We start from the raw sequence: 24,154 nt of genomic DNA, 5'->3' as shown, positions 1-24,154 counted from the left end.
CCACAAAATCCTAATCCAATCTTTTGAATAATTTGTTTCTTATCATTATGGGCTGCTCTTTCAAATAGGGGTTATAGTTGCGCTTTATGGCAATGCGCTCCAACTTCAGAAGAACTTGCCTTTTCCTGCACCATAAAAGGGGACAGGAGTACAATTATATGTAAAAACTGTGATTATTGAAAAATGGTGTGTGCATTTGTTTCTGGCGATATGCGTTGTTTCACTAGTTTAATCATATAAATATAGCTAAAAAACAATACTATACTCCACACTGTATATATACCATACACTCTGTATTAATGGAAAAATACAGTAATTTAAAACAAATTAGGACAAAGGACATAGGTAGGGGTGTGTGTGTGTGTGCGTGCGTGCGTGCGTGCGTGCGTGCGTGCACATATCTCTTTCTCTCTCTGGGGACGTTAAAAAAAAAAAATATATATATATATATATATATATATATAAGTAATGCCCCAGTTATCCAGGACTCCATTAACCAGGAGTCTCAACAACCAGGAAAAAAAATTCTTACCTTGTAGAATAAATGTACTTGTACACTTCTTCATACAGTAATAAAACAATGTTACATTACGTTAAAGGAAACTTGTAAGATCATTAAATAAAAAAAAGTTTAACTTACCTGGGGCTTCTACCAGCCCCCTGCAGACATACCCAAAAAGCCGATCCAATCGTTAGTATTTTGTTTGTATTGCAGTTTTGTCAGCCGGGAGGATGGCAGCTGTCCCGCGAGAGGAAACAACCCACCTTCTTCGTTGTGGTCTTAACGGATATCGACTCAGACCGCCACTACTGCGCCTGTCTGACGTTTTACGAGGCCGAGATCAACCTGCAGGTAAAAAAAAAACATTGTTTTATTAAAATCTACTCAAGGTGGATTAAAGTAAAATTAAAAAAAAAAGTTATCTAGTTACCTGAGATGAGAGAAACCTTTGCATCCCACAGTGGCTTCCCACGTCCTCCTGAACACCACCATTGCTGTGTACAGATCCCCAGAACATATCCAACGAGAGCTTGTCCGACATGTCCTTGTGGCTGTGCTGCCGGCCGAGCACAAACGTACTATGACTGAATTAGTAAGGCCGTGTCTGTGCAGTAAGCCAAAGCCGTTCATACACAAGGGGCTTGTCTATGAAGGGGAGCACTGCCGCAATCTTCCAGGTGGTCCCGGGCAGTGGCGGTGGTCTCCAGGAGGACATGGGAAGCCTCTAAATATTGATGGATTGTTGTTCATGTTCAGTTGCTATATCGAGTCCGACGCTTTGCGACCCAATGGACCACAGCACACAGGCTGCTCTATCCTCTACTGCCTCTCAAAGCTTGTCCAAGCTCATGTTTGTTGCTTCCATGATACCATCTAGCCATCTCCTTTCTCTGCTGTCCCTCCTTTTGCCCTTGATCTTTCCCAGCATCAGGGTCTTCTCCAATGAGTCCCGCCTTCTCATCATGTGTCCAAGAGTTTTTCAGCTTCAGCATTGCTTCCTCCAGTGAATAATTAGGGTTCATTTATTCAAGAATTGACTGGATTGGTTCTCCTTGCAGTCCAAGGGACTCTCAAGTCTTCTCCAGCACCACCATTCGAAGATGTCGATTCTCCGGCCCTCAACCTTCCTTATGTTTCAACTCTCACAACTGTAGATTACCGTTTAAAAAAACATGACCTTGACTATACAAATCTTTGTTGATGAGATGACAGCTCTGCTTTTTATTACCTTGTCCATATTTGTCATTGCTTTCTTTGCAAGGAGTAAATCTTTAATTCCATGGCCTCATCTTCAGTCTACAGTGATCTTTGAGACCAAGTACACAAAGTCTGATCTGCCATTACATTATAGTCGGATCTGCCATTACATTATAGTAATGACACCATCCCCAGCTCACAGCACCCCTCCCCCCCCCCACACACACACACAAAAAAAAAAGAAAAGAAAAAGTACTACTTCAACCTTAAAGTGGGATTGTAATCAAAATTACATTTTGCTCTAATACATTAAACACAGTAAAAATCAGGGCTGTGGAGTCAGTCCAAAAATCCTCTGACTCAGACTCCTCAGTTTAGGATTCCTCCGACTCCTCGACTCCGACTCCTCTAATTTGCATATTACAATTTTGTTGCTTAACAGTATGTAACGTGAAATTCGTCTCTTAACTGCCAACGCTTAGGAATTTTACAAGACAACTGAAGTGAGAAGGATATGTAGACTACTATATTTATTCCCTTTAGGCTAAAACTAGTCCTTGGTAAGAATACTTGTAAAAGGTACAGACCGGAACAAAGAACATCTATCAGGCCCTAGGCAATGTAACTGTGGGTACATGTAAGAATGATGTGCAGGTACTCTGCAGGGGAATGAGGAGATTCTTCCTCTATTACACATTCTTCATGCACAATCTGAACAAGGTTTATGGGTGACAGACAACACCTCTCTGTTCAATGTACACAACATTCTCAGTGGATTCCCTGCAGCTCTGTGGGGAGTGCATATGTAGAGTATAGTACTACTGTGTACCAAAGTAAACCTGAGACAGATGAAATTAAAGTTTTATACATACCTGGGGCTTCCTCCAGCCCCCTTCAGGCTAATCAGTCCCTCGCGGTCCTCCTTCGCCACCTGGATCTTCTGCTGTGAGTCCAGGTACCTGAGCCAGTCTGGTGTAGTGCGCCGCCGGGGGCATACTACACCTGCGCAGCACTATTGCGCAGGTGCAGAATGTTCCTGGCTGTGGAAGCGGCACGTAGCCAGACTGCTCTGACTGGCTGAATTACTGGGACTCATAGCAGAAGTTCCAGGCGGTGAAGGAGGACAGCGAGGGACTGATTAGCCTGAAGGGGGTTGGAAGAAGCCCCAGGTATGTATAACACTCTTCTTTTCATCCGTCTCAGGTACCCTTTAATTTGTAGTCACCAAACCAAATTTTAACAACATATCAAATTATTTCATTTCATCAGCAAAGGGAGTGCATACATTTGCATAAACCAGCATCAATGCAGAATTATTTCCATCTCATTGACCATCTCTATTAGTGACACGGCTACACATCAGGCTTTATTTCTACAGCATAGACGTTATTTCGTATATATAAGAGATTCCTGTGTACACATCATATATACTGTACAGTCACAATCAGATATGTATATCTGACTTTAAAAATATGGGGACTGCTTTATTGAAGCATCACAAGTAACTAATTTTGATTGGTTTATTTCATTTTTGTGGACTGAGCACAGCTATTACTGTATATATACATTTTTTTTAATGACTATTATCTGAGAAATAGAACATTTTATCATATTATCTATTTTAATTACAGTTACAAATGCATTAGGAGTCGGAGTCGGTGCATTTTTTCCCGACTCCGACTCCAGGCACCCAAAATTGCTCCGACTCCACGACTCCGACTCCACAGCCCTGGTAAAAATGAATATAAAACACTATAAGACTGTCTTTTGAATGCATATTTACATCTCACTGAAGCTGACTGATATTTCTGGCTGCAGGACAAATTATCAGATTGACTGCTAGTTAAGTAATTAGTGAGCAAATAAAGTAGAGAAAATTATCAACTTCCTATCACTACTCCTGCCATGTACTGCTCTTTCTCTCCACCCCCCAAAGCCAGGACATTGCTGTTCCACCCCCTCCAGAGTAAGACTCCCAGGGGCGTGTCCACAAAGTTGTTCAGCTCTGCTTTAGACCATAGACGGTATTTGGGTATGATGTTGATTGATTTTATTTTATTTTAACTGAGGTTTTCAGATATTGCCAGATTGATCAAATATTTGAAATGGAAAAATCATAACAAATGAATTCTAAATTTAGCCGGCGAGTCTGTTTCTCATTTCGGGTTACACCCATGATCTGAACTTGTTAGTTTTGACACGGAATTATTTTTGAACTTTTTATAAAATAACTCTGGGATTAGATTGTGTATGACTGCTCTCTCTCCCTGGGGGGATGAGTTCACAAATTCTATTTCTCTGTGATCATTTGGAATTGTTATCGGGCCTTTTAGGAGAAAGCTGATCATTTCTTTTTGTTAACTCCAGACTCCATCGCAGAACACTGCTGCTTTCCCCCTGGTGATAAGCGCATTTCTCTGAGTCACTCTCTGGCCGATAGTTTCTTGTCACACATGTGTAACGCTAATCTCTTAATAAGAGGTTCAGAGGGCATGTATACACATTGCCATTTATCCACCCCCACACCAACACTTCCATAGAGGAGGGATCTGCTGCAAGCCGGGGTCACATGACTGGAATTCCGCTCTGCTGCCAGCTGTAGGTTTCGTGGCTGCAGGCAGAACGTGTATTGCTTCAGTAATGCACATTTTAAAAGCATTTTTATACATTGTGAGATTTGTTTTGAACAGAGTTGGCTGACTAAAGTGCAATGAACTGGCTATCTTGCCACAGGTCTCTAGTTACTGGATAGGCTGCATCCTCAGTGATGTCACTGGTCTCTAGTTACTGGATAGGCTGCATCCTCAGTGATGTCACTGGTCTCTAGTTACTGGATAGGCTGCATCCTCAGTGATGTCACTGGTCTCCAGTGAATTGATAGGCTGTATTCTCAGTGATGTCACTGATCTTTAGTGAAGGGATAGGCTGCATCCTCAGTGATGTCACTGGTCTCTAGTGAATGGATAGGCTGCATCCTCAGTGATGTCACTGGTGTCTAGTGAATGGATAGACTGCATCCTCAGTAATGTCACTGGTCTCTAGTGAATGGATAGGCTGCATCCTCAGTGATGTCACTGGTCTCTAGTGAATGGATAGGCTGCATCCTCAGTGATGTCACTGGTGTCTAGTGAATGGATAGACTGCATCCTCAGTAATGTCACTGGTCTCTAGTGAATGGATAGGCTGCATCCTCAGTGATGTCACTGGTCTCTAGTGAATGGAAAGGCTGCATCCTCAGTGATGTCACTGGTCTCTAGTGAATGGATAGGCTGCATCCTCAGTGATGTCACTGGTCTCTAGTGAATGGATAGACTGCATCCTCAGTAATGTCACTGGTCTCTAGTGAATGGATAGGCTGCATCCTCAGTGATGTCACTGGTCTCCAGTGAATTGATAGGCTGTATTCTCAGTGATGTCACTGATCTTTAGTGAAGGGATAGGCTGCATCCTCAGTAATGTCACTGGTCTCTAGTGAATGGATAGGCTGCATCCTCAGTGATGTCACTGGTCTCTAGTGAAAGGATAGGCTGCATCCTCAGTGATGTCACTGGTCTCTAGTGAATGGATAGGCTGCATCCTCAGTAATGTCACTGGTCTCTTCTTAGATCCATCCCTCGTCGCCTCCCACGCTGTGTTCTAAGCCGCGGTCATGTGATTACAAGCACTTCCTCCTTCCGGGTTGAAGGAGGAAGTGTTTGTAGTCACGTGACCGCAGCTTGGAACGCAGCGTGGGAGGCGCCGAGGGATGGATCTAAGAAGACGCCTGATGGGTAAGATTAACCCCCCCTCGCCCACTCGCACAGGTGATTTAATTACCTGGATGAAATCCGAATAACACCTACCTACGAATCTGTGTTTTGAGCATCCCTATTTATTACAAGCCCATATATGCAAATATAACAGTAATATACACTCATGCCATACATACTAAAAATGCGGAAGTTCCTAACGTAACTATGTATTTATTTTTTTTTACAAGGGTTTTATTTTGGTAACTATGGTGGGAAAGGAGGTATTAATTTATGTTTATGTAATTTTCAATGTGTAAAATGTGTATTTTTTATTATGTGTGTATTTTTTTTTTAACCTCCTTAGCAGTAACCTCAGGCCCTGCTGGGCAGATTTGCATAATTTATTTTTTTCAAACACGCAGCTAGCACTTTGCTAGCTGCGTGTTTGGTCTGATCGCCGCGGCCCACCACTGATACGCCGCTACCCGCCACGATACAGGCCCCCCCCCCCCCCGCATACCCCTTGCGCAGCCTGGCCAATCGCCACCAGGCTGCGCTATGGGATGGATCGGGACTCCCTGTGATGTCACAACGTCGATGACGTCACTCCGTTCGTCGCCATGGCGACGGGGGAAGCCCTCAAGGAAATACCGTTCAGAACGGGATTTCCTTATGGGCAAGCGACCCCGGCGGCGATCAGTGAGTACGGGGGGATGCCGCAGGGAGGGGGGAAGCATGTAGCTAGCCGTAGGCTAGCTACATGCCAAAAAAAAAAAAAAAAAAAAAGTGAAAAAAAAACCCTCCCGCGGCCGCTCAGCCGCACAAATCATACCGCCAAGGAGGTTAATTACTCGCTGTCCCAACACTCACTCTGTCTCTGTGCTTAGAATGAGCACAGAGGCAGTGCTGTTACAGCAAAGCTCATCTGCTTCTTGTTGAATCCATCATCTTTGCCTTACGGAACTTTGATGGTTCAGGGAAGACTTGTTCCCTTTAATCGCGTCTCTGTGGATTACGACTGGTACCAGCAGCAGGTGGGCGCACGCTAGTGGACAGTAGCAATATAGAGAGCTAGTGGACCGGAGGGAGGGAGAGAAAGAGAGAGAGCTAGTGGACCGGAGAGGGAGAGAGAAAGAGAGAGAGAGCTAGTGGACCGGAGGGAGGGAGAGAAAGAGAGAGAGCTAGTGGACTGGAAGGAGCGAGAGAGAGAGAGATTAATTGATTGATTTACTTTATTAAATTTATCACAGGTGGTGATCTCTACTTTTGGCAGCTGTTGTTCCAAATCCAACAGAAATAACACTTATAATACAAAACCTAAGCTAAGCCTCAGTGGGAGGGCGAAAGTACATAACACTATGCAGCAATATATAGATATAGCAAGTGTTTCTGATGCTGAAACCAGGATATTTAAAGGGACTCCGAGCAGTGCATAAACTATGGAAAGATGCATATCATTTTAAAGCTCTCTTTCTCCTCTTTCCAGTGATATATAAACCGCCACCCTACGCCTTTTAGTTTTCGCTATTTTCGTGATTGAAATTGCAGCGGCCGCGATTTCGATCGCGAAAATAGAGAAAACTAAAAGGCGTAGGGCGACGATTTAGGGGTCGTCAGAAAGGAGAGAAAGAGAGCTTTAAAATGATATCCATCTTTCCATAGTTACTTGTATTAGGGCCTGTTCAGACTATGCGCGTTCCTGGACGTTTTCAGGGAACGTGTCTGGGTACCAAAAACGCATAGAAACGGCTCCTAATGCTTTTGAATGGGCTAGTTCACATGTATGCGTATGAGACGCATACGTTTCTCATCCGCATTGCTGCACGCAGTTCTGTGCGATACGCATAGAAACGGACGCAATGAAAGTCTATGGACGCGTATCAAAAACGCATACTATTGCGTTTTTAGTGTCCGTTTTCCTCTGCGGTTCCCATAATTTTTTTTTTCCCCTGGGTCACGTGTGTGTGCAAAACGCAATAGAATACGCATTAGAACGCAAGAAAAACGCATGCGTTTTTCACCTTGCGTTTCTTTGATTTTAAACGCATTCTTCATACGCAAATAGTCTGAACAGGCCCTTACACAGGACGACACTTTCCCCAGTGTCAGCAGCTCTATTCTGCAGAATGGAGCTGCTGACTTTAAAAAAAAGTCGCCCTGTGTAATACAATATAACTATGGAAAGATGGATATCATTTTAAAGCTCTCTTTCTCCTCTTTCTGACGGCCCCTAAATCGTCGCCCTACGCCTTTTAGTTTTCTCTATTTGCGCGATTGAAAACGCAGCCGCGGCAATTTCAATCGTGAAAATAGCAAAAACTAAAAGACGTAGGGTGGTGGTTTATATATCACTGGAAAGAGGAGAAAGAGAGCTTTAAAATGATATGCATCTTTCCATAGTTTCTGCACTGCTCGGAGTCCCTTTAACGTAAAGTGGGTTACTACAGTATGTTCAGCTATATATCACTAGAGTGCATCTTGAAATGAAAGTCTGGAGCCCACAGTTTCTGGTAAGGTTTATTGAGCTTTCCTAATCTCCTCATCTCATCTGTGACCCGGCGTCCCGGTGGATTCCAAGTACCCCAGTTTACATAATTGAGCAGCTGTGTTTTATTCCCCCGGTATTGACTCGCAGAGAACTCTTGGACTCGCCCGCATCAGTTGTTCTTTTGTAGATATCTTATTTGCAGTCAGAGATATTATTGTTTTGTCACTATTTGGTTTCAGCTCAGCGGATGTGATCCCAGCTCTTGGCCCAGATGTAGATTCATCTTATCTTCTGGCCAGTTATACTGTATGTGCTGCTCCTCTGTCTCCTCATTGACCTCAATTCACTAAGCATTACGGCATTCGGTAATGCTGAAAACTGCTGATTTCACCGATCACCTTGCCAAATGCCAATTCACTAAACCTATGACTTCACTGAAAAGCAAAATTACCGACTAGTGAGGTAAATTACCGACTTGTGTGGTAAATACCTCAAGAAATGTCACGAAAGTGCTATTCACAAAGATTAAAGCATTCGGCAAATCTAGTAGCTTCCTCCAATCGGCTTACGGAGGCGGGGAGAAGGGATACAGGCGGGGGAGCAGTGCTATAGAGGAGGCGGGGGAGTGGCGGTGACTGACAGGCTTCAGGTAAACAGCCAGCTAGCGACAATCTGAGTCTCGCTAGCCTGGCATTTTTTTTTTATGGGGGACAGCGGAGCCTGGGGGGAGCCTGGAGACAGTGTGTAAGGACACAGAGGCTGCTCATTGTATACAGCACTTGCCTCTATGTCCTAATATGATTTTTCAAATCCACCTCTGGTTCTCTTTAAGGACAACTGAACTGAGAAGAATGTGGAGGCTGCCATATTTATTTCCTTTTAACCAATACCAGTTGCCTGCCAGCTGTGCTGATGATCTATTTAGCTACAGCAGTGTCTAAATAACACCAGAAATAAGCATGCAACTAATCTTGTCAGATCTGACAATAATGTCAGAAACACCTGATCTATTCAGGGTCTCCGGCTAAGAGCATCATAGGCAGAGGATCAGCAGGATAGCCAGGCCACTGGTATTGCTTAAAATGAAATAAATATGGCCACCTCCATATCCCTCTTGCTTTAGTTGTCCTTTAAAGGGGCACTACAGCGAAAAAGTGTAAAATATGTGCAAACATATATACAAATAAGAAGTACATTTTTCCAGAGTAAAATGAGCCTTAAAGAGAACCTGTACTGAGTAAAAATATTTAAAATAAACACATGAGGTAACTTCAAATGAACATTGCATAATCACCTTTCCATCAGTTCCTCTCAGAAGCTCACCATTTTCTTCTGACAATAATCCCTTCCAGTTCTGACAATATTTTGTCAGATCTGAAATATATCAGTTGCTGTCAGTAAAATATCAGTTGCTGTCAGTTATAGCTGAGAGGAAAACAGATGTACCAGGTAATGTCCATGTTTCCCTATGGCTCAAGTGGGCAATGTTACAGTTTAACTGTGTGCTGACCAGGAAGCTGTTATGGGGTAATGGCTATTTTCAAAATGGAGGACGGAAAATTCCCTTGATCATAGTGAACAAACAGGACGCGGGAGAGAAGAAAGACACTGAGGAGTAGACTACATGGAAGGTAAGTATGACTTGTGTATGCTTATTTTGACTTTTATTTTCAGTACAGGTTTTCTTTAAATTACTTTTCTCCTATGTTGTTGTCACTTACAGTAGGTAGTAGAAATCTGACAGAAGTGACAGGTTTTGGACTAGTCCAACTCTTAATACGGGATTGTCAGCAAGGCTTTTCTTCTTTATAAAGATATTCCCAAAAAAAGGATTTAAACAATGATGCTGGCCAACTTCCCTGCTCCCTACACAGTTTTTTTGGCAGTTGGACAGAGCAACTGCCATTCACGAAGTGCTTTTGAAAATAAATATATCACTGAGAATCCCCTATATAAAGATGGACTAGTCCAAAACCTGTCACTTCTATCAGATTTCTCCTACCTACTGTAAGTGACAGCATTATAGGAGAAAAGTAATTAATGGCTCATTTTACGCTGGAAAAAATGTAGGGGATTCTCAGGGATATATTTATTTTTTAAAAGCACTTAGTGAATATCTCTATAAAGAATAAAAGCCTTACTGACAATCCCCTATGAAGAGATGGACTAGTCCAAAACCTGTCACTTCTGTCAGATTTCTACTGCCTACTGTAAGTGACCGCAACATAGGAGAAAAGTAATTTAAGGTTCATTTTACTTTGGAAAAATGTACTTCTTATTTGTATATTTTCGCACATATTTTAAATTTTACAGTTTTTCACTGTAGTGCCCCTTTAAATATCAGCAGCACAATCTGTTCTGAAACCGAGGAGCTTCATGCGAAATCCTTACCCACAAGCCAGTGCATCCAAGGTTGTATATTAATAAGCCTGGCATAAACATCACTGAGTAGGAGGGATTTCACCTTTCCAGCTGGATTTCCATTGGCTGCAGGACTCGTTCCCTCTGTAGATTGTGTTTTGCCGTCAGCTTCAAACTGGTGGTGACTTAATTTTGCCTTACAGTTCCTCTTTAAAGATCTGCGGACTGTGACCTTGTCAAGCAACTTTATTAATGACCAGCCTTTATGCACAACATGAGGATGCCATCCAGCGGTCCCTGCGTTCAGCATAAAAAATAAGAATGAATCATTCCTCACAAGGCTCAGATCTGTGCCTGAAACCTGAAGGGCTTTTGTAAAAGCTACCTGCAATTATGATTAGTGGTTCCTGGGGGGCTCAGAAGCTGAAGTGAGACCTGCCCCAAGGGAGGCCGAAGTCATCCCTTCCTAACAGGTCCTCTTTAGCACTGAGTTGGCCATTCTCTGCGGTTGTGCCGTTGTCACCCGGCTTGTATTGCGTTGTCATTGTGAACCCCCTCTCCAGGCCCCTCAGTAAGTGAGCGCCAGGGAAGCTGCGGTTTCTGGCTCGCTCTTCGGCTTTCGTCTCGCTCTTACGATGAGGTCATGTAACATCCATGAAAAACATCCCAGCAGCCATTTTCATCCAATAAGTTTAAGGCAAAGAATTTTCCAAATGTTAGACTTGGCCAGATAAAGTCGTCCATCTCCGTCAGTTTACACATGCCACAGCTTAGTGTTTGCTTTATGGCATTCCAGAGCGATATCCGTTATGTCACTGTATAGAATGAGTGACATGCTCTGTGTGTGAGTGGAAAGAGCTCCTTCCGCAGGGCGACCTCATCTGTAACTATCACTCATTCATCTTCAGCGTGCAATGCCCTCGTCTCACCACCAGAGGGCAACACCGATTAAAGAGGAGCTGTCATCCATACTACTAAAAAAAAACACATATACAAGTAGACAAATACTTGCTCTACTTACATAACATATGTATTGCACTGTCTACATTTTGATTTTAGTGATTTTTCTACAGTAAAAAAAAAAAAAAAAAGAGAAAAAATCCTTCTTAGCATTTTCCATTTTAACTGTGGCTATTTTGAAGCCAATCCTGATGTCATTTCCTCCCTTACTCTCCTCTGCCTGATTGTGTATGCATTGCCCGCCCTCCACTATAGAAAGTGCATTGCCTCAGCATGAGAAATATTGGCCAATCAGTGAGGAGCAGAGGTGAGGGAGGGGAAAATAGGAGGGAAAGAGGCTTCAGCCAATCATTAGTTAAGTCTGAGGGGAAAGTAGAGAAGCAAAAAAGGACAACTCAGCATGCCCTGTACCAAATAAGAGTCAGGTAAACTGAGGAATGATCATTTATCAACAAGAAAAGTCCTAGTGATTTTAACTTGGATTGCCAGGTTAGCATCCTTATTACTTGTTTACCAGATAATTTTATGCCCGACAGTTACCCTTTAAAGGCAAATTGTTTGTGAAAGTACCGAAAATGCTCTGCCGGAAATCTTACAGCTTTTCTAGTTTCCTTTTCATTGTTTTTTTTTTTTTAAAGAGAACCCGAGGTGTGTTTAAAGAATGTTATCTGCATACAGAGGCTGGATCTGCCTATACAGCCCAGCCTCTGTTGCTATCCCAAACCCCACTAAGGTCCCCCTGCACTCTGCAATCCCTCATAAATCACAGCCGTGCTGTGAGGCTGTGTTTACATCTGTAGTGTCAGTCTCATCTGCTCCCCCGCCTCCTGCATAGCTCTGGTCCCTGCCCCCGTCCCTTCCCTCCAATCAGCAGGGAGGGAAGGGATGCAGGCGGGGACTGGAGTTCTGCAGGAGGCGGGGAGAGCAGCAGACTGACACTATAGAGATAAACACAGCCAGCTCTGACAAGCTGTTTGTCAGCAGCGTGGCTGTGATTTATGAGGGATTGCAGAGTGCAGGGGGACCTTAGGGGGGTTTGGGATAGCAACAGAGGCTGGGCTGTATAGGCAGATCCAGCCTCTGTATGCAGATAATATTCTTCAAACCCACCTCGGGTTCTCTTTAAACACACGTCAGTCCGATATTTCTACAGAATTTCAGGTTTGGACTGCAGTATCTTATTAGAAATTACTTTAGGTTGCCCTTTAAGAATTGTAAGTGTTTGGGGGCGTGTTTCCCTCCCATTTATTTTTTCCACTTGTAGTAGTTTTTGAAGTTAGAGCTCCCTTGTCTACCCTAAATCTTTCCTGATCTTCATCACTTTTTATTCTTTTGACTTTCTCCTGTTGTGATCGTTTCCCTTTCTCCCTCTTTCCTTTCTTGTCTTATGCTTTCCTTCTCTCTATTCCTGACACATCCACTGTCCTTTCCTCTTCCCTGCCCCATCCATGCTTCTGCCCCTCCTCCTTGTCCTTTTCCCGGCCTCTTACTCTTGGTCCACTATGTCTGTGTCCCTGTCCCATCTCTTCTCTGTTGTTATCATTTCCCCTGCTTCGCCCATGTCTCTTTCTATTCCCTGTCCGAATCACGTTCCTTTCTTTGTCTCTGTTTTGTCCTCCCCTTTCTGTTAGTTACCCTTCCCTGTTTCTGGTCTTTTTATTTCTCTTTTCCTTCCTCTTCTCTGTCAATGTCTTTTTATTTTCTCTGTTGATTTTCCTTCCTTGTCACATGTTTGTGTTTGTCCCTAATATCTTCCCTGTTATGTCTGTGCCCTGCCCCTTCTCTGTCCCTGTCTTTTTCCTTGCTATGTCTCTCTCATTTCCTCTTCCCTGCTGCTTGCTTTCTCTTTCTCTGTCCCCCCTGTCCATTCCCATGTTCTGTCCAAGTCTCTTCGAATCACTGTCCCTGTTGAGGGGCGTAACTAGAAAACACTGGGCCCCCTGTAAAACTCAGGATGGGGCCCCCTCCCACGAAGGGAGTTGGGTGCTGTACACAAGAGCCTGATGCACACTGAATAGGGACTGTCTACAAATCTTTGTCTGCAAAACTTTGTATGATTCCTTATCAGTCGCTGAGCAGATGCAATATTTAGAACAATTGAGCAGAGAGCAGAAAGTTTTTTCTCTCTTTGCCCTTAGTTGTCAGTCTCTCAGGACGGAGCCCAATGTAGCTTCTGGGATTTCCTGTGGCTGCATCCCTTGCATGGTCTATTGTTACGCCCCTGTTCTTTCCTTTAACTGTCTTTTCCCCTTTCCAGTCACAGTCCCTGCTCGTTTTCTGTCTTGTCCCCATCACTGTCCATTGCCCCCCTGCTCTGCCCTTACTTTCTTTCATTCATTCTTTATTTTCCTTCCTTTCCTCTTTCCCTGCCTCTACCCCTCCTCTGTTCCGCCTCTACCCCTCCTCTGTTCCGCCTCTGTCCCCGCCTCTTCCCCTCATCTGCTGCTGCCTTATTTGCCCCTCTTTCTCCTTCCATTCTCATCCAATGTCTTATTCCCTCTATCTTTTCCACCACCTTTAGGTTTCCCGTCGTATTATTTCTCCCCACAGTTCCTGATATATCCATTTCCTCTTCCTACTCATTTATACCCCTTGTTCTCTTATACAATAAATTCCCTCTCTCTTTCTCTATGAGCAGTATTGTTGGACATGAGTAGAGGCCAGTTCGGGTGATATATTCATAACACTAACATCCTATAATTCATTATGATAAATGGCACCATATAAATAGGTTTAATATGTCTCAGCTTGCAAGGCAGAGCCATTATCCGTCCAACATTCTCTAATCAGTCATCACCCCAGGACTCCAGATGCCTGAAACCTGTCTTACTTAGCAAAGTGGAAACGAGTTCCAGTTGTAACCAGTAGTATCTGCTCTGTCCGGGGAGAATCTTTCTATCATTCAGTAATCAAGGAATGGGCTGCACAGCAAACCACAACAGCCCGCGTATTCTGCGTGCGGAGAGGGCCAGAAATCTGTTTGTCGTAGAGAACCAAATAAGGATGTCTTTTTCCTTCGTGCACTAGCGCCTTCATTCTACTGGGCATGCGCAGAGCATGCTCATGCATGCGCAGTGCGGACACACTCGTCCACGGCAGCAGATGTGCACAGACAAGATCTGTTTGGCCCACTGAATCGAATGGTTAGAAAGAGGCCCCATCCTGGAATGGTGACACAAATGCAGTGTTCTCCCCAGGCTCTTTTAGCTGGGTTCTCCACCCGGCTAGTTTTGGTGAGCACTCGGCTGTCATTGGCTCACCACCTCCTCTGCTATAGGCAGAGTTGTGCAGACAAGCAACGGCCCTGCATTCTCTCATCTCACCCCACCCGGCTACTTCTGGGGCGAACACTGCAAATGGCTACCCAGAGGCTTGCCCCTTCCCCATCGCCGTTCTATTGCTGGCCAAGTTCTCTCCCCTAAACTTGTGGGCGGAGCTTGGCCGGCCTGTGCAAGCTCGCGCTTGCGCAGTGGCTCAAACAGACTCTGGTTTACCGATCAGCGTCTCCTTGGTACTGCGCAGGGTCAAGTCATCTTGCGCCTGCACAGTGCATCCGCACTCATAGAGGAGCATGGCTGCGAGCTGCAGAGGGTCCCAGTGCTGGAACGGCAAGCTGGAGGGACATGTGGGAGGATCCAGAGGCTTCCCTCTACCAAGGTGAGTAAGAATGTTTATGATGGTTGTAGATATTGGTACAGTCAGACTAGTAGAGACAAAAGGACACAAGGAGCCCACTGTGGTGTAAGATTGCAATGCGCAATGTATGATGATAGAAGTATACTCACAAGTGTAGGTTACTTCTAGAGGCAACCACTCGTATGGGCATGAGGGGGAATCACCGTCCCCTCTCAGCCTTTAGGAAGGAGGTCTCGGTCGCTGCGCCAAAAAAGTTCATCCTACAACCAAGTTGTGGGCTAAGTACCCCACCAATGTAGAGTGCAGAGGATACAAGGTACACGTGCAGGAGGAGCCCAATTAGAACAAAAAGTATTTTTTTTTCATCAATAAGAGGTGAGGAGATACTGGCTCCTACCTTAAAAAGGATACTCACAGGGAGTAAAGTAAAAAACATTTCAGATTTTATTTAAGCACTGGGACAACGCGTTTCACAGCACAAGCCGCTTCCTCAGGCCAAATATGTGCCAGCCTAGCCACAGATCTGCATATTGCTAATACTTGTTGTTATTATTGGGCGCCTCCTGCATGTATACCTTATATCTGTACAGTATTTCTTGCTCTGAATTTTTTCAGATGCTTCCCATTTACATAATATAATCATCTTAGATGGTGGTTGCAATTCCCATACTTGCACTGACAACAGATAAGTATTAAGGTGCCTATACATCAGATGATGTATGGGCAGATCGACCAAGAGACAGATCTCTCTCTGATCAGATCTGACTGGAGAGAGATCTGTTTACCTGCCCATACACCGCAGGCTGTTTCTGGATCAATTTCAGCATGAAATCTCTCGGGAATCTGCCTTGTGACACCCTCAATCCACCACTTCGCTGCCCCGGCACTGTCCCCCTAGTTCAGGGGTGTCAAACTCAAATACAAAGTGGGCCAAAACTGAACACCGGGACCTAGTCACTGGCCAACCTCAATGTCTACTGGCCACTTTATAAAGTTCTCTGGTGTCTAATGGCCCTCCTCCAACCCCTATGCATTTCCCTGGTGTTTAGTGGTCCTTCTCCCTCCTCTATACACTTCCCTCATGTCTAGTGGTCCTCCCTCCCCTATACAGTCCCCTAGTGTTTAGTGCCCCCCTCCTTCCCCTATGTCTAGTGGTCCTCCCTCCCCTATACAGTTCCCTGGTGTTTAGTGCCCCCCTCCTTCCCCTATGTCTAGTGGTCCTCAGTCCCCTAGTGTTTAGTGCCCCCCTCCTTCTTCCCTGTGTCTAGTGGTCCTCCCTCCCCTATACAGTCCCCTAGTGTTTAGTACTTTCCTCCACCTCCTCCCATATGGCTTCCCTGATGTGATGCTCTAGAGTGGGCCAAACATAATGCAAAGTGGGGAAACCACTTGAGGGCCAAATGTAATGGCTTAGCGGACCAGATTTGGCCCGTGGGCCAGAGTTTGACATGTATGCCCTAGTGTAAAATGTGCCCCATGCACTTTGCTTTACTTGTGTTCGCTGCTGGCTCTGCTTTCCGTCCTCCCTGCACAGACAAGCGATCCATGTGGTTGCCGGCGTATGCATGGGTGACGTCACACATGTCACGTGCCTGTGCTGATAGTAAACTAGCAGTGTGGTGATTAGTCTAACATGTTCCTTTTTTTACACAAAACAATATTTTTCAGTGCATAAAAGTACCTATTTAAAAGAGCTGTGTGTGAGTGAAGCTTTTGGAAGCTTTGGCTGCAGTGACTGTTGTGATGGAGTGTGATTTCTGCACTTGCTGCTCTTGCACGATACTTGCTGTGTGATACAGAACAGGTACTCTATGTGTAATGAAACACCCCGCTTTTCCCTGCTTGCTGCTTTCCGCCTGTGTTATTAAAGCATGTGGACTCGCATGTATCTCTGTGCCTGGCAATGACTCATCTGCAGGGATGAGGAGTGCGAATTAAGAATGAAAACATTCACTCATTGAGCACACTGGAGCCTGATAAGGAATGAACATTAGAGGCGGAATAAGGAGCAGAGCCGTTTGCTGCTGTTGCACCTCTGGCCCGTTGCTGCCTTGTAATGGGATCACAGTCCAGGGACGTGGATTTCCTAATGAGTTAATTTGGGCGCCCCAGCCCGTCGCCTACACCAGGCGTTGCAATAGACCAGTATGAGTTTGCGGCTATGAAGCGCCAGGTGCATTACTTGAGCCCCAGTGATTGGCTATTACTGTAGTGGGCAGCACGGGGGCATAGTGGTTAGCCCTCTCGCCTTGCAGCGCTAGGTCCCCTGCCAGTCTCCCCCACCCCCCACCAGCGGCAACCCAGGCAATACAATTGATTGCCTTTCCTGACCGAAATTGTGATCAGAATCGATTGCCTCATTTTTAGTCAGTCAGAGTCCTCATTTTTAGTCAGTTTTTGTTGATTTGACGGTTTTTTTCTATGGAAAGACTGAATTAAACATCTAAGATCGGGTTTCCGAGACAGACGCTGACACTCGTGCAGCACAGTAACCCATCCGAATCCCTGTAGCCGTGCACCGATGTAAGGATTCTGAAGCAGTGCTTACGTTTTTCTTTTTCACACGACAATTCAGAAGCAGCCTTTCAGTTCAATAGGCTGCGAATCTAGAACTGGTGTATGTGAAATGGTGCAGATTCACCCCTATTGGAAACGAGCCCTAACGGTAGCCATGCATCTGTTGACTTGGCGGCCGATTGCCTATCAGATTCGATATATTATCGAATCTGATGAAAAACGGTGCTGCCAAGAGCACGCCCGATTGACAATTTGACCAATTTTCAGCAGAAATTGGTCACATGTATCAATTGGACATGCTGGAAAATCTCAGGCCCAAATGCTCAATCAGGTGCGTGGATGTAACGGCGTGCGATAATCACAAACGTGATGGAAACCCACGGCCGCTGTACCCCTAATGCTTTATCCCCCAGTGCCTGTGCAGGTGCCTGTCTGCCGTCCACACTGAGTGTCCATGCCCTATTTCTGCATTCGGACCCATGTGACTACTGGCCTATAGCACATGGGGTGCATGTATGACATCACACACGTGTCCCACATTCTATAACGCCGGCAACCACATGGGGATGCAAATGCAGAAGTGCAAGGACACACAGCGCGGACTGTGACAGATAAAGTATAACTGCACAGGCACCGGGGGGGGGGGGGGATAATAGGGGAACAGCTCCCAGAGGTGGTGTGGCGGAGTGGCAAGGCCGATTCCTGCAACATTTCATGCTGAGATTGATCGGGAATTGGCCTCTGGTTTATGCCTGCCAACTGGACTTCTTAAGAGCTGCTCCAACACTATGGAACTCCCTACCTCCACCCATTAGGGCAGCCCCCTCCTTCAACATCTTCAAGAAGGCCCTTAACACTCACCTTTTCACTCCGGCTACCACCCAAGAGCCCCCCCCCCCCCCCCACCATGGTGCTCTAAATCCGCAGCTGTACTCTGGTCTCCTACCGTTCGAGTCCTTACCGCTCCCTCTAGATTGTAAGCCTTTGGGCAGGGTCCTCCTCCTTTTGTGTCCTACCTGATCATGCACCTCCATTACTGTGCACCCATCCTATGCATCTGAGGGACCCTAACTTGCCTAATCTCCATGCTCCATCCAGTGACTGGCTAAGCATTACCTTGTACTCCTACTGTGCTGCATGATCTGGTCATTCTTGTATTCCTGTATTGTCATTTTGCTGTCACCCCTAAATATTGTCTGTAATATAAACTAATGTCCAGCGTTGCATAATATGTTGGTGCTTTATAAATGCAATAAATAAACAGATCTCTCTCCGATCAGATTCAATCAGAGCGAGATCTGTCTCTAGATTGATCGGCCACTAGTATCATTAGATGTATAGTGTATAGGCCCATACACACGTTGGATTTCCACGAACGACGGGTCGTTTGAACGTCCTGTCGTTGGGCGAACAATGGGATGTTCAAGCGACCCGTCGTTCGCGGAAATCCGACGTGTGTATGGGCCTTAAAGGCCCATACACACGTCGGATTTTAACGAACGACCCGTCGTTTGAACGTTCCGTCGTTCGGACGTTTCCGCGTCAAATCCGACGTGTGTACAGACTATCGTTCGGGTGATAAGACTGGTTACCAGCGATCCGCCCGGCGGATCGTTGGTAACCAGTCTTATCACCCGAACGATAGTCTGTACACACGTCGGATTTGACGCGGAAACGTCCGAACGACGGGTCGTTCGTTAAAATCCGACGTGTGTATGGGCCTTTAGGCTAACTTATTCAAATGCTTTACAAGTAATTAATTAGACGTGTTTATCAGCAAGCATTTAAGCAGATAGTAAGGAGCCCTGAGACGAAGTCCTGCAGAGGACAAGGAGATAATGTGTTCCTGGAGGTTAAAGGTGTTGAGTTTTAATTGAAAGGTTTAGGGTTAAGGTTAAGTGTGAGCAGTGAGGCTTTGTTAAGGGTTAGGTTATGTGTGAGGTTCAGGTGGGGTTTAGGGTTAAGTGTCAGGCTTAGGTTAATGATTTGGGATAGGTTATAAGATCAGGGCGATAGTTATAAACAGTTTATTGTTGAACAAGCCGTAGCTCACTCTGGAAACTGGGAATGGATGTAATGCTGATCTGATGCAGCCAGCAAGAGGTAAAACGGGACGGGTCAATAGATGGGCAGCGAGATGCTCATACTTCTGAGTTCATGTAAGTTTTGTTGAAATCCTATTGAAATTTATGCATCTTGGAAATGGACCGGCCAGATTCTGCTAGTCCGTTCCCAGGTGGCATAAATTGGCATAAGATTTGCATTAACTTGGAATTGTTACTCCAAACCCCCCCCCAAGAACAGACTTGCCACGCTCGTGTCCACGCTTCTTACTAGTGAAATGTAACTTTATTAGCACAACACCTTCTGCATGTAAAAACCTTTTGACCCAGACTATAGACTAGAGGTGGGAATATGTGGGGAATAGGACTTCACAGAGACAAAGTAAAGCTATGTACTGTAGTTGTGAATGCTTCAAAGGAGAACAGACAATGCCCTATTTAATAAAGACATCCAGAGATCAGTTTAATTTCACAGTTCAATTTTCCTAGATGGCATTATTGAATCATACTGATGTTTTTATTGCAACATCGCAGTCTCACCATGTTTGGCCAACATCAGTTTCCTTCAGATAAGTGGCAAAGTGATTCTTAAAAACTGCTTCCAGTGGAATCCTTGGAGAGAGATGCAGATAGGGCTTGCCACTTGCAAATAGGGATGGCAATGCTTAGGTGAACTCACGGAGAAATATGTGATCAGTTTGATCAGCTGATAGATTTGTAAGGCTCTGATTTGCTGGTCATGATCATGTGTTAAACCAGGAAGTCATTACTGCAAATTAGAACCCTACAAATCTATCAGCTGATCAAACTGATCACGTTTCTCCGTGAGTTCTCCTAAACATTGTCTTTCCCTACTTCTAAACTCAGCAGTAGAAGTTGCACTGTGCTCACGGGCGGCATGTAGATTGCATTCAAATCAAGTGCGAGAGTATAGAACGGGGCAGCAGAACGCAAAAATCCTAATGTTGTAGATATGAGAAGCGCCATTTTATATCTTCTTAGAAGGACAAACCATCATTTAATGGAAAAAGTATTTTATTCATGCACGGTTGACAACGCATTTCACGGGTCTTGGCCTGCTTCCTCAGGTCAATAGAAGTTCCTGTAGAACTTTTGCAGACGAGCGCGCCTAAAAATAGCCTCCTTGTATACTCAGAATCCAGAAACCTTCCATACTTTATTCCATCAGATACAAGCAGTAAACAGCAACAAGACAGATAGTGTGGCCTGAAAGCCGTTTCACGGGACTCGCCGCTTCGTCAGAGCCTCATAAATTGTTGCTGTTTACTGCTTGTATCTGATGGAATGAAGTATTAAAGTTTTCTGCATTCTGGTGCTTGGCTCTATACTCTTGGACTTGAAGGATTGGCGGTTGATAGCGTTATTTACTCACCCACTCACCTGTAATTTATTCATGGCAGAAACTCCGCCCCTCTCCACCTGTAAAAGCGCCACGACCATGCTTCCCGAATTCTTTCTAAGATCCATGGCCACTCACAACTGCTTGCCGCGGCCGCAGATCTTTGGAAGACGGTAGAGAAAAAACTCCACGGTAGCTTTGCCTAGGAGTGGGCGGAGTCTGTCATGAAAGTACCACTGCAGCGAAAAAAGTAACAGGGTTGTGGAGTCGGTACAAAAATCATCCGACTCTGACTCCTAAGTTTATGAAACGTCCGACTCCAGGTACCCAAAATTGCTCCGACTCTTACTTCTAGACTCCGACTCCGACTCTGACTCCGACTCCGACTCCACAGCCCTGAAAAGTAAACAGTTACAATCTGACAGAACCAACAGCTTTTGGACTAGTTCATCTCCTCATGGGGGATTCTCAGGGTTTTCTTGTTTTCAAAAGCTTTTCCTAAATGGCAGCTGCTAAGTCTAACTGACAAAGTAGTGTGCAAGGAGTAGGAACGCTGGCTGGTAAATTATTGTTTTGGCAGTTAGACTGCAGTTGAGGAAATGCTTTTGAAAACAGACAATCATGAGAATCCTCCATGAAGAGATGTACTAGTCCAAAACCTGTTGTTTTTGTCAGATTTTAACTGCTTACTTTTTTTTCGCTATTGTGGTTCTTAAAGGTGCCTCTCACCCGCTCTGCTGCTGTTGCTTATTCCGCTGCGCACCCATTGAGGAAGGAATCCAATTCCGAAACGCCGACGTCTGGGTAAACAAGTTGAGGGTGACAGCACCTCATCTCACACTGTTTGTGGAACTGTTTTATGCGCATCTTAAGATTGGGACTCTGTTCCTGGACTCTATCATAGGGGATTTGATCCTCTCTAGTACCCATTTATGCTATATGTTATAAGCTGATGATATACATTGGACTGTGTTCTTATATAGTCACATGTTTGCTACTTGCATATTTCCCTAGCTAATAATGGGCTACTCTATGCACCATATGTATCTTATGTACTGTATGTAAACATTTTTGTATGCACTTTTCATTGGTACTGAGGTTTCAGACCAGTTAATGATATTTCTCTCATATTGATTATCAATACACTTTTCTAAGCATTTGAACTGGCTTGGTGTGCGTGTTTTTAGTGTATCAATGGATGTTCTTAAAGGTGCCCATTAACGGTACAATTTTTTCATCAAATGCGGTGTTTTGTTGCGACTTTAATGATCGAATTGTATAGAAAATGTGCCGTTCATGAAGGCAATCGATAAGGAATGATTCTTTGGTCGATTGGTAAATAGGATAAAATCGATCCGAAAGTTGGATTTTATGATCAAATTTGAAGAAAGAATGGTTCAGTAAATGTGAACAATCGATAATTGCCTTCCAATTAGTTACGATCGTTTAAAACGAGTCGAAAGATCGCATTTGGTGAAAAAATTGTGCTGTTAATAGACATCTCAATGAATTACGGCCAGCGGGTGAGCAATAAACCCAATGATCGTCATGATTTTATCTTCTCTATTCTTCTATTATTCTTCTGACTAGTAGACCTAAGCCCGTTTAAAAAGGGACTCTAGGTCTGTGTTGGAACGCCCCCTCCCTCCCCTGTGACCGCTCGGCGGCCCACTGGCCCGTCCTGCTCCCTGCCCAAAGGATATCCCCGCAGCACATGCGCAGTAGCGCAAACGCAGGGACACACACACGGGACGCAGAGACACAGGGGTTTTATTATAGAGGATGGATCCTTTTTAGTATAACTTCCAGAGGTGGCGGCCCGCTGTGTAGCTGTTCCAGCGGCGGCTGTTTACATGACTCTGCAGCGGATGAATAATTACTTCACAGAGGTTCTTCCTGATAGGAATTCAGAGCGGTCATCTGTCCCGTTCACAAGTCCTTTGTTGCTAGCAACAGCACTAAACACTGCGGGGTGCGTGGATGAGAGCACTCCGCTAGCCTGCAGGGGGATTATGCGCTGACTCCCGGGATGATCAATGTTGGTGTTTTGCTCTTGCAGGTGTCTCACTAAAATGAAGCAGTCTGGAAAGTCAAGTGTCCCTGTCATTTTCCCGAGCTATAGGAATAATAATCAGAAATTACTGGCATGTGCAACCAACAGAACTCCTGTTCACCGGGGGTGCAGCTTGACCCAGGCGGACCAATCGGCCACTTGGGTCCTCACCCTCAGCAGGGGCCTCCCATGCGGACTTGGTTGTCCTGCCTGTGACTTGCATGCCCCCGCCCCCCTCTGCCTCCCCGTCACTCACACACAGACCTCAGATCATTGACAATGTGGACAGAGGGGAGAGTGGTGCAGTAACCATGGTCCATGGAGTACACTTCAGTGGTGGAAGAGAAGTCATTGCTTATTTCCTGTGTGTGTCGCACGGGTACTGAGTGCTGCTCTCTTCTCTTAGGGGTCACCCCTGATCTGCAGGTCTGTGAGTTTTGGGGATGGGGAGGCAGCATGAAGCTACATACCCCCACTGACACCCATGCCCTATTGGGGGGGAAGGGGTGTCACCTTTGGCTACCTATACAGGGGGACACTTTGACTACGTAAACTGGGGGTGGTTTCCTATATTGTGGGGGTACACCTTTGGCTACCTTCCTATACTGGATGGTTACCTATTTTTTTTTGGGGGGGACACCTTTGGCTACTTGTTATTACAGGAGATTGGGCCTATGACTGAGGGGGAAAGGCTATGAAAGCTGTGTCACTCAGGATGACAAAATCCTTGGCCAAAACTCTGCCATTCACTTAGCAACACCAGGCAAGGGTCCCGATGCCCCCTTTAAAGTAAGAAGGGGTAATGGACTACAGCAACCCTACCACTGTAATAACGGAGGGGGGAGGTGTAGAGGCCACCCTTCTGTTGCTATTTTGGTAGAGAGAAGGGGCAATTTCTACCCTAATACTCGTATACAGTATGGGGGGGGGGGGGCACATAGGCCACCACATGCTGCTATCTGGGGGTTTGGAAGGACTCAAATGGCACTTAAATTGAGATGAAACTTCATATTCACTGAACATTTTTTAAATAAATCATCCAATAAAAGTGATGTATTTAGCTTACCTAAGAGCAATGTGATCTAAAAAAAAGAAACAAAATATTTCTACTGGTTTCCATCTTTACATTTTCTCTGTGATGCAACCCAGCATAGTGTTCATTTACTGCTTATTTCACAGATTATTGTCCCTCCCACAGCATACATCACCTAGATAATTAACAGGCGTACATCACTGCCTAAACTTCTCAAAGTGAGGAGGAGGAGATTCAATTATTTTCTGGTCAT

At 45.0% G+C, this 24,154-nt stretch overlaps 1 protein-coding gene across 6 annotated transcripts in view; it reads left to right on the top strand.

Annotated features, from left to right (window-relative positions):
- The window catches only part of SBF2 (SET binding factor 2), a 604,108-nt gene that overhangs the window by 234,204 nt on the left and 345,750 nt on the right, over window positions 1-24,154 (top strand). For all 6 annotated transcript variants that reach the window (XR_011024739.1, XR_011024738.1, XM_068260376.1 and 3 more), the window contains exon 3: window positions 716-853. Coding sequence is in view for 4 of the 6 variants with exons in the window: in XM_068260376.1 (XP_068116477.1) it covers window positions 716-853 (138 nt within the window). In the remaining 2 variants the exon portion in view is untranslated. The remainder of the gene's footprint in view (window positions 1-715; window positions 854-24,154) is intronic.

Source organism: Hyperolius riggenbachi, chromosome 11 (genome assembly GCF_040937935.1).
Source record: "Hyperolius riggenbachi isolate aHypRig1 chromosome 11, aHypRig1.pri, whole genome shotgun sequence".
NCBI lineage: Eukaryota > Metazoa > Chordata > Amphibia > Anura > Hyperoliidae > Hyperolius > Hyperolius riggenbachi.
The sequence above is the reverse complement of the archived record's forward strand: the minus strand, read 5'-3'. Positions and strand labels throughout refer to the sequence as shown.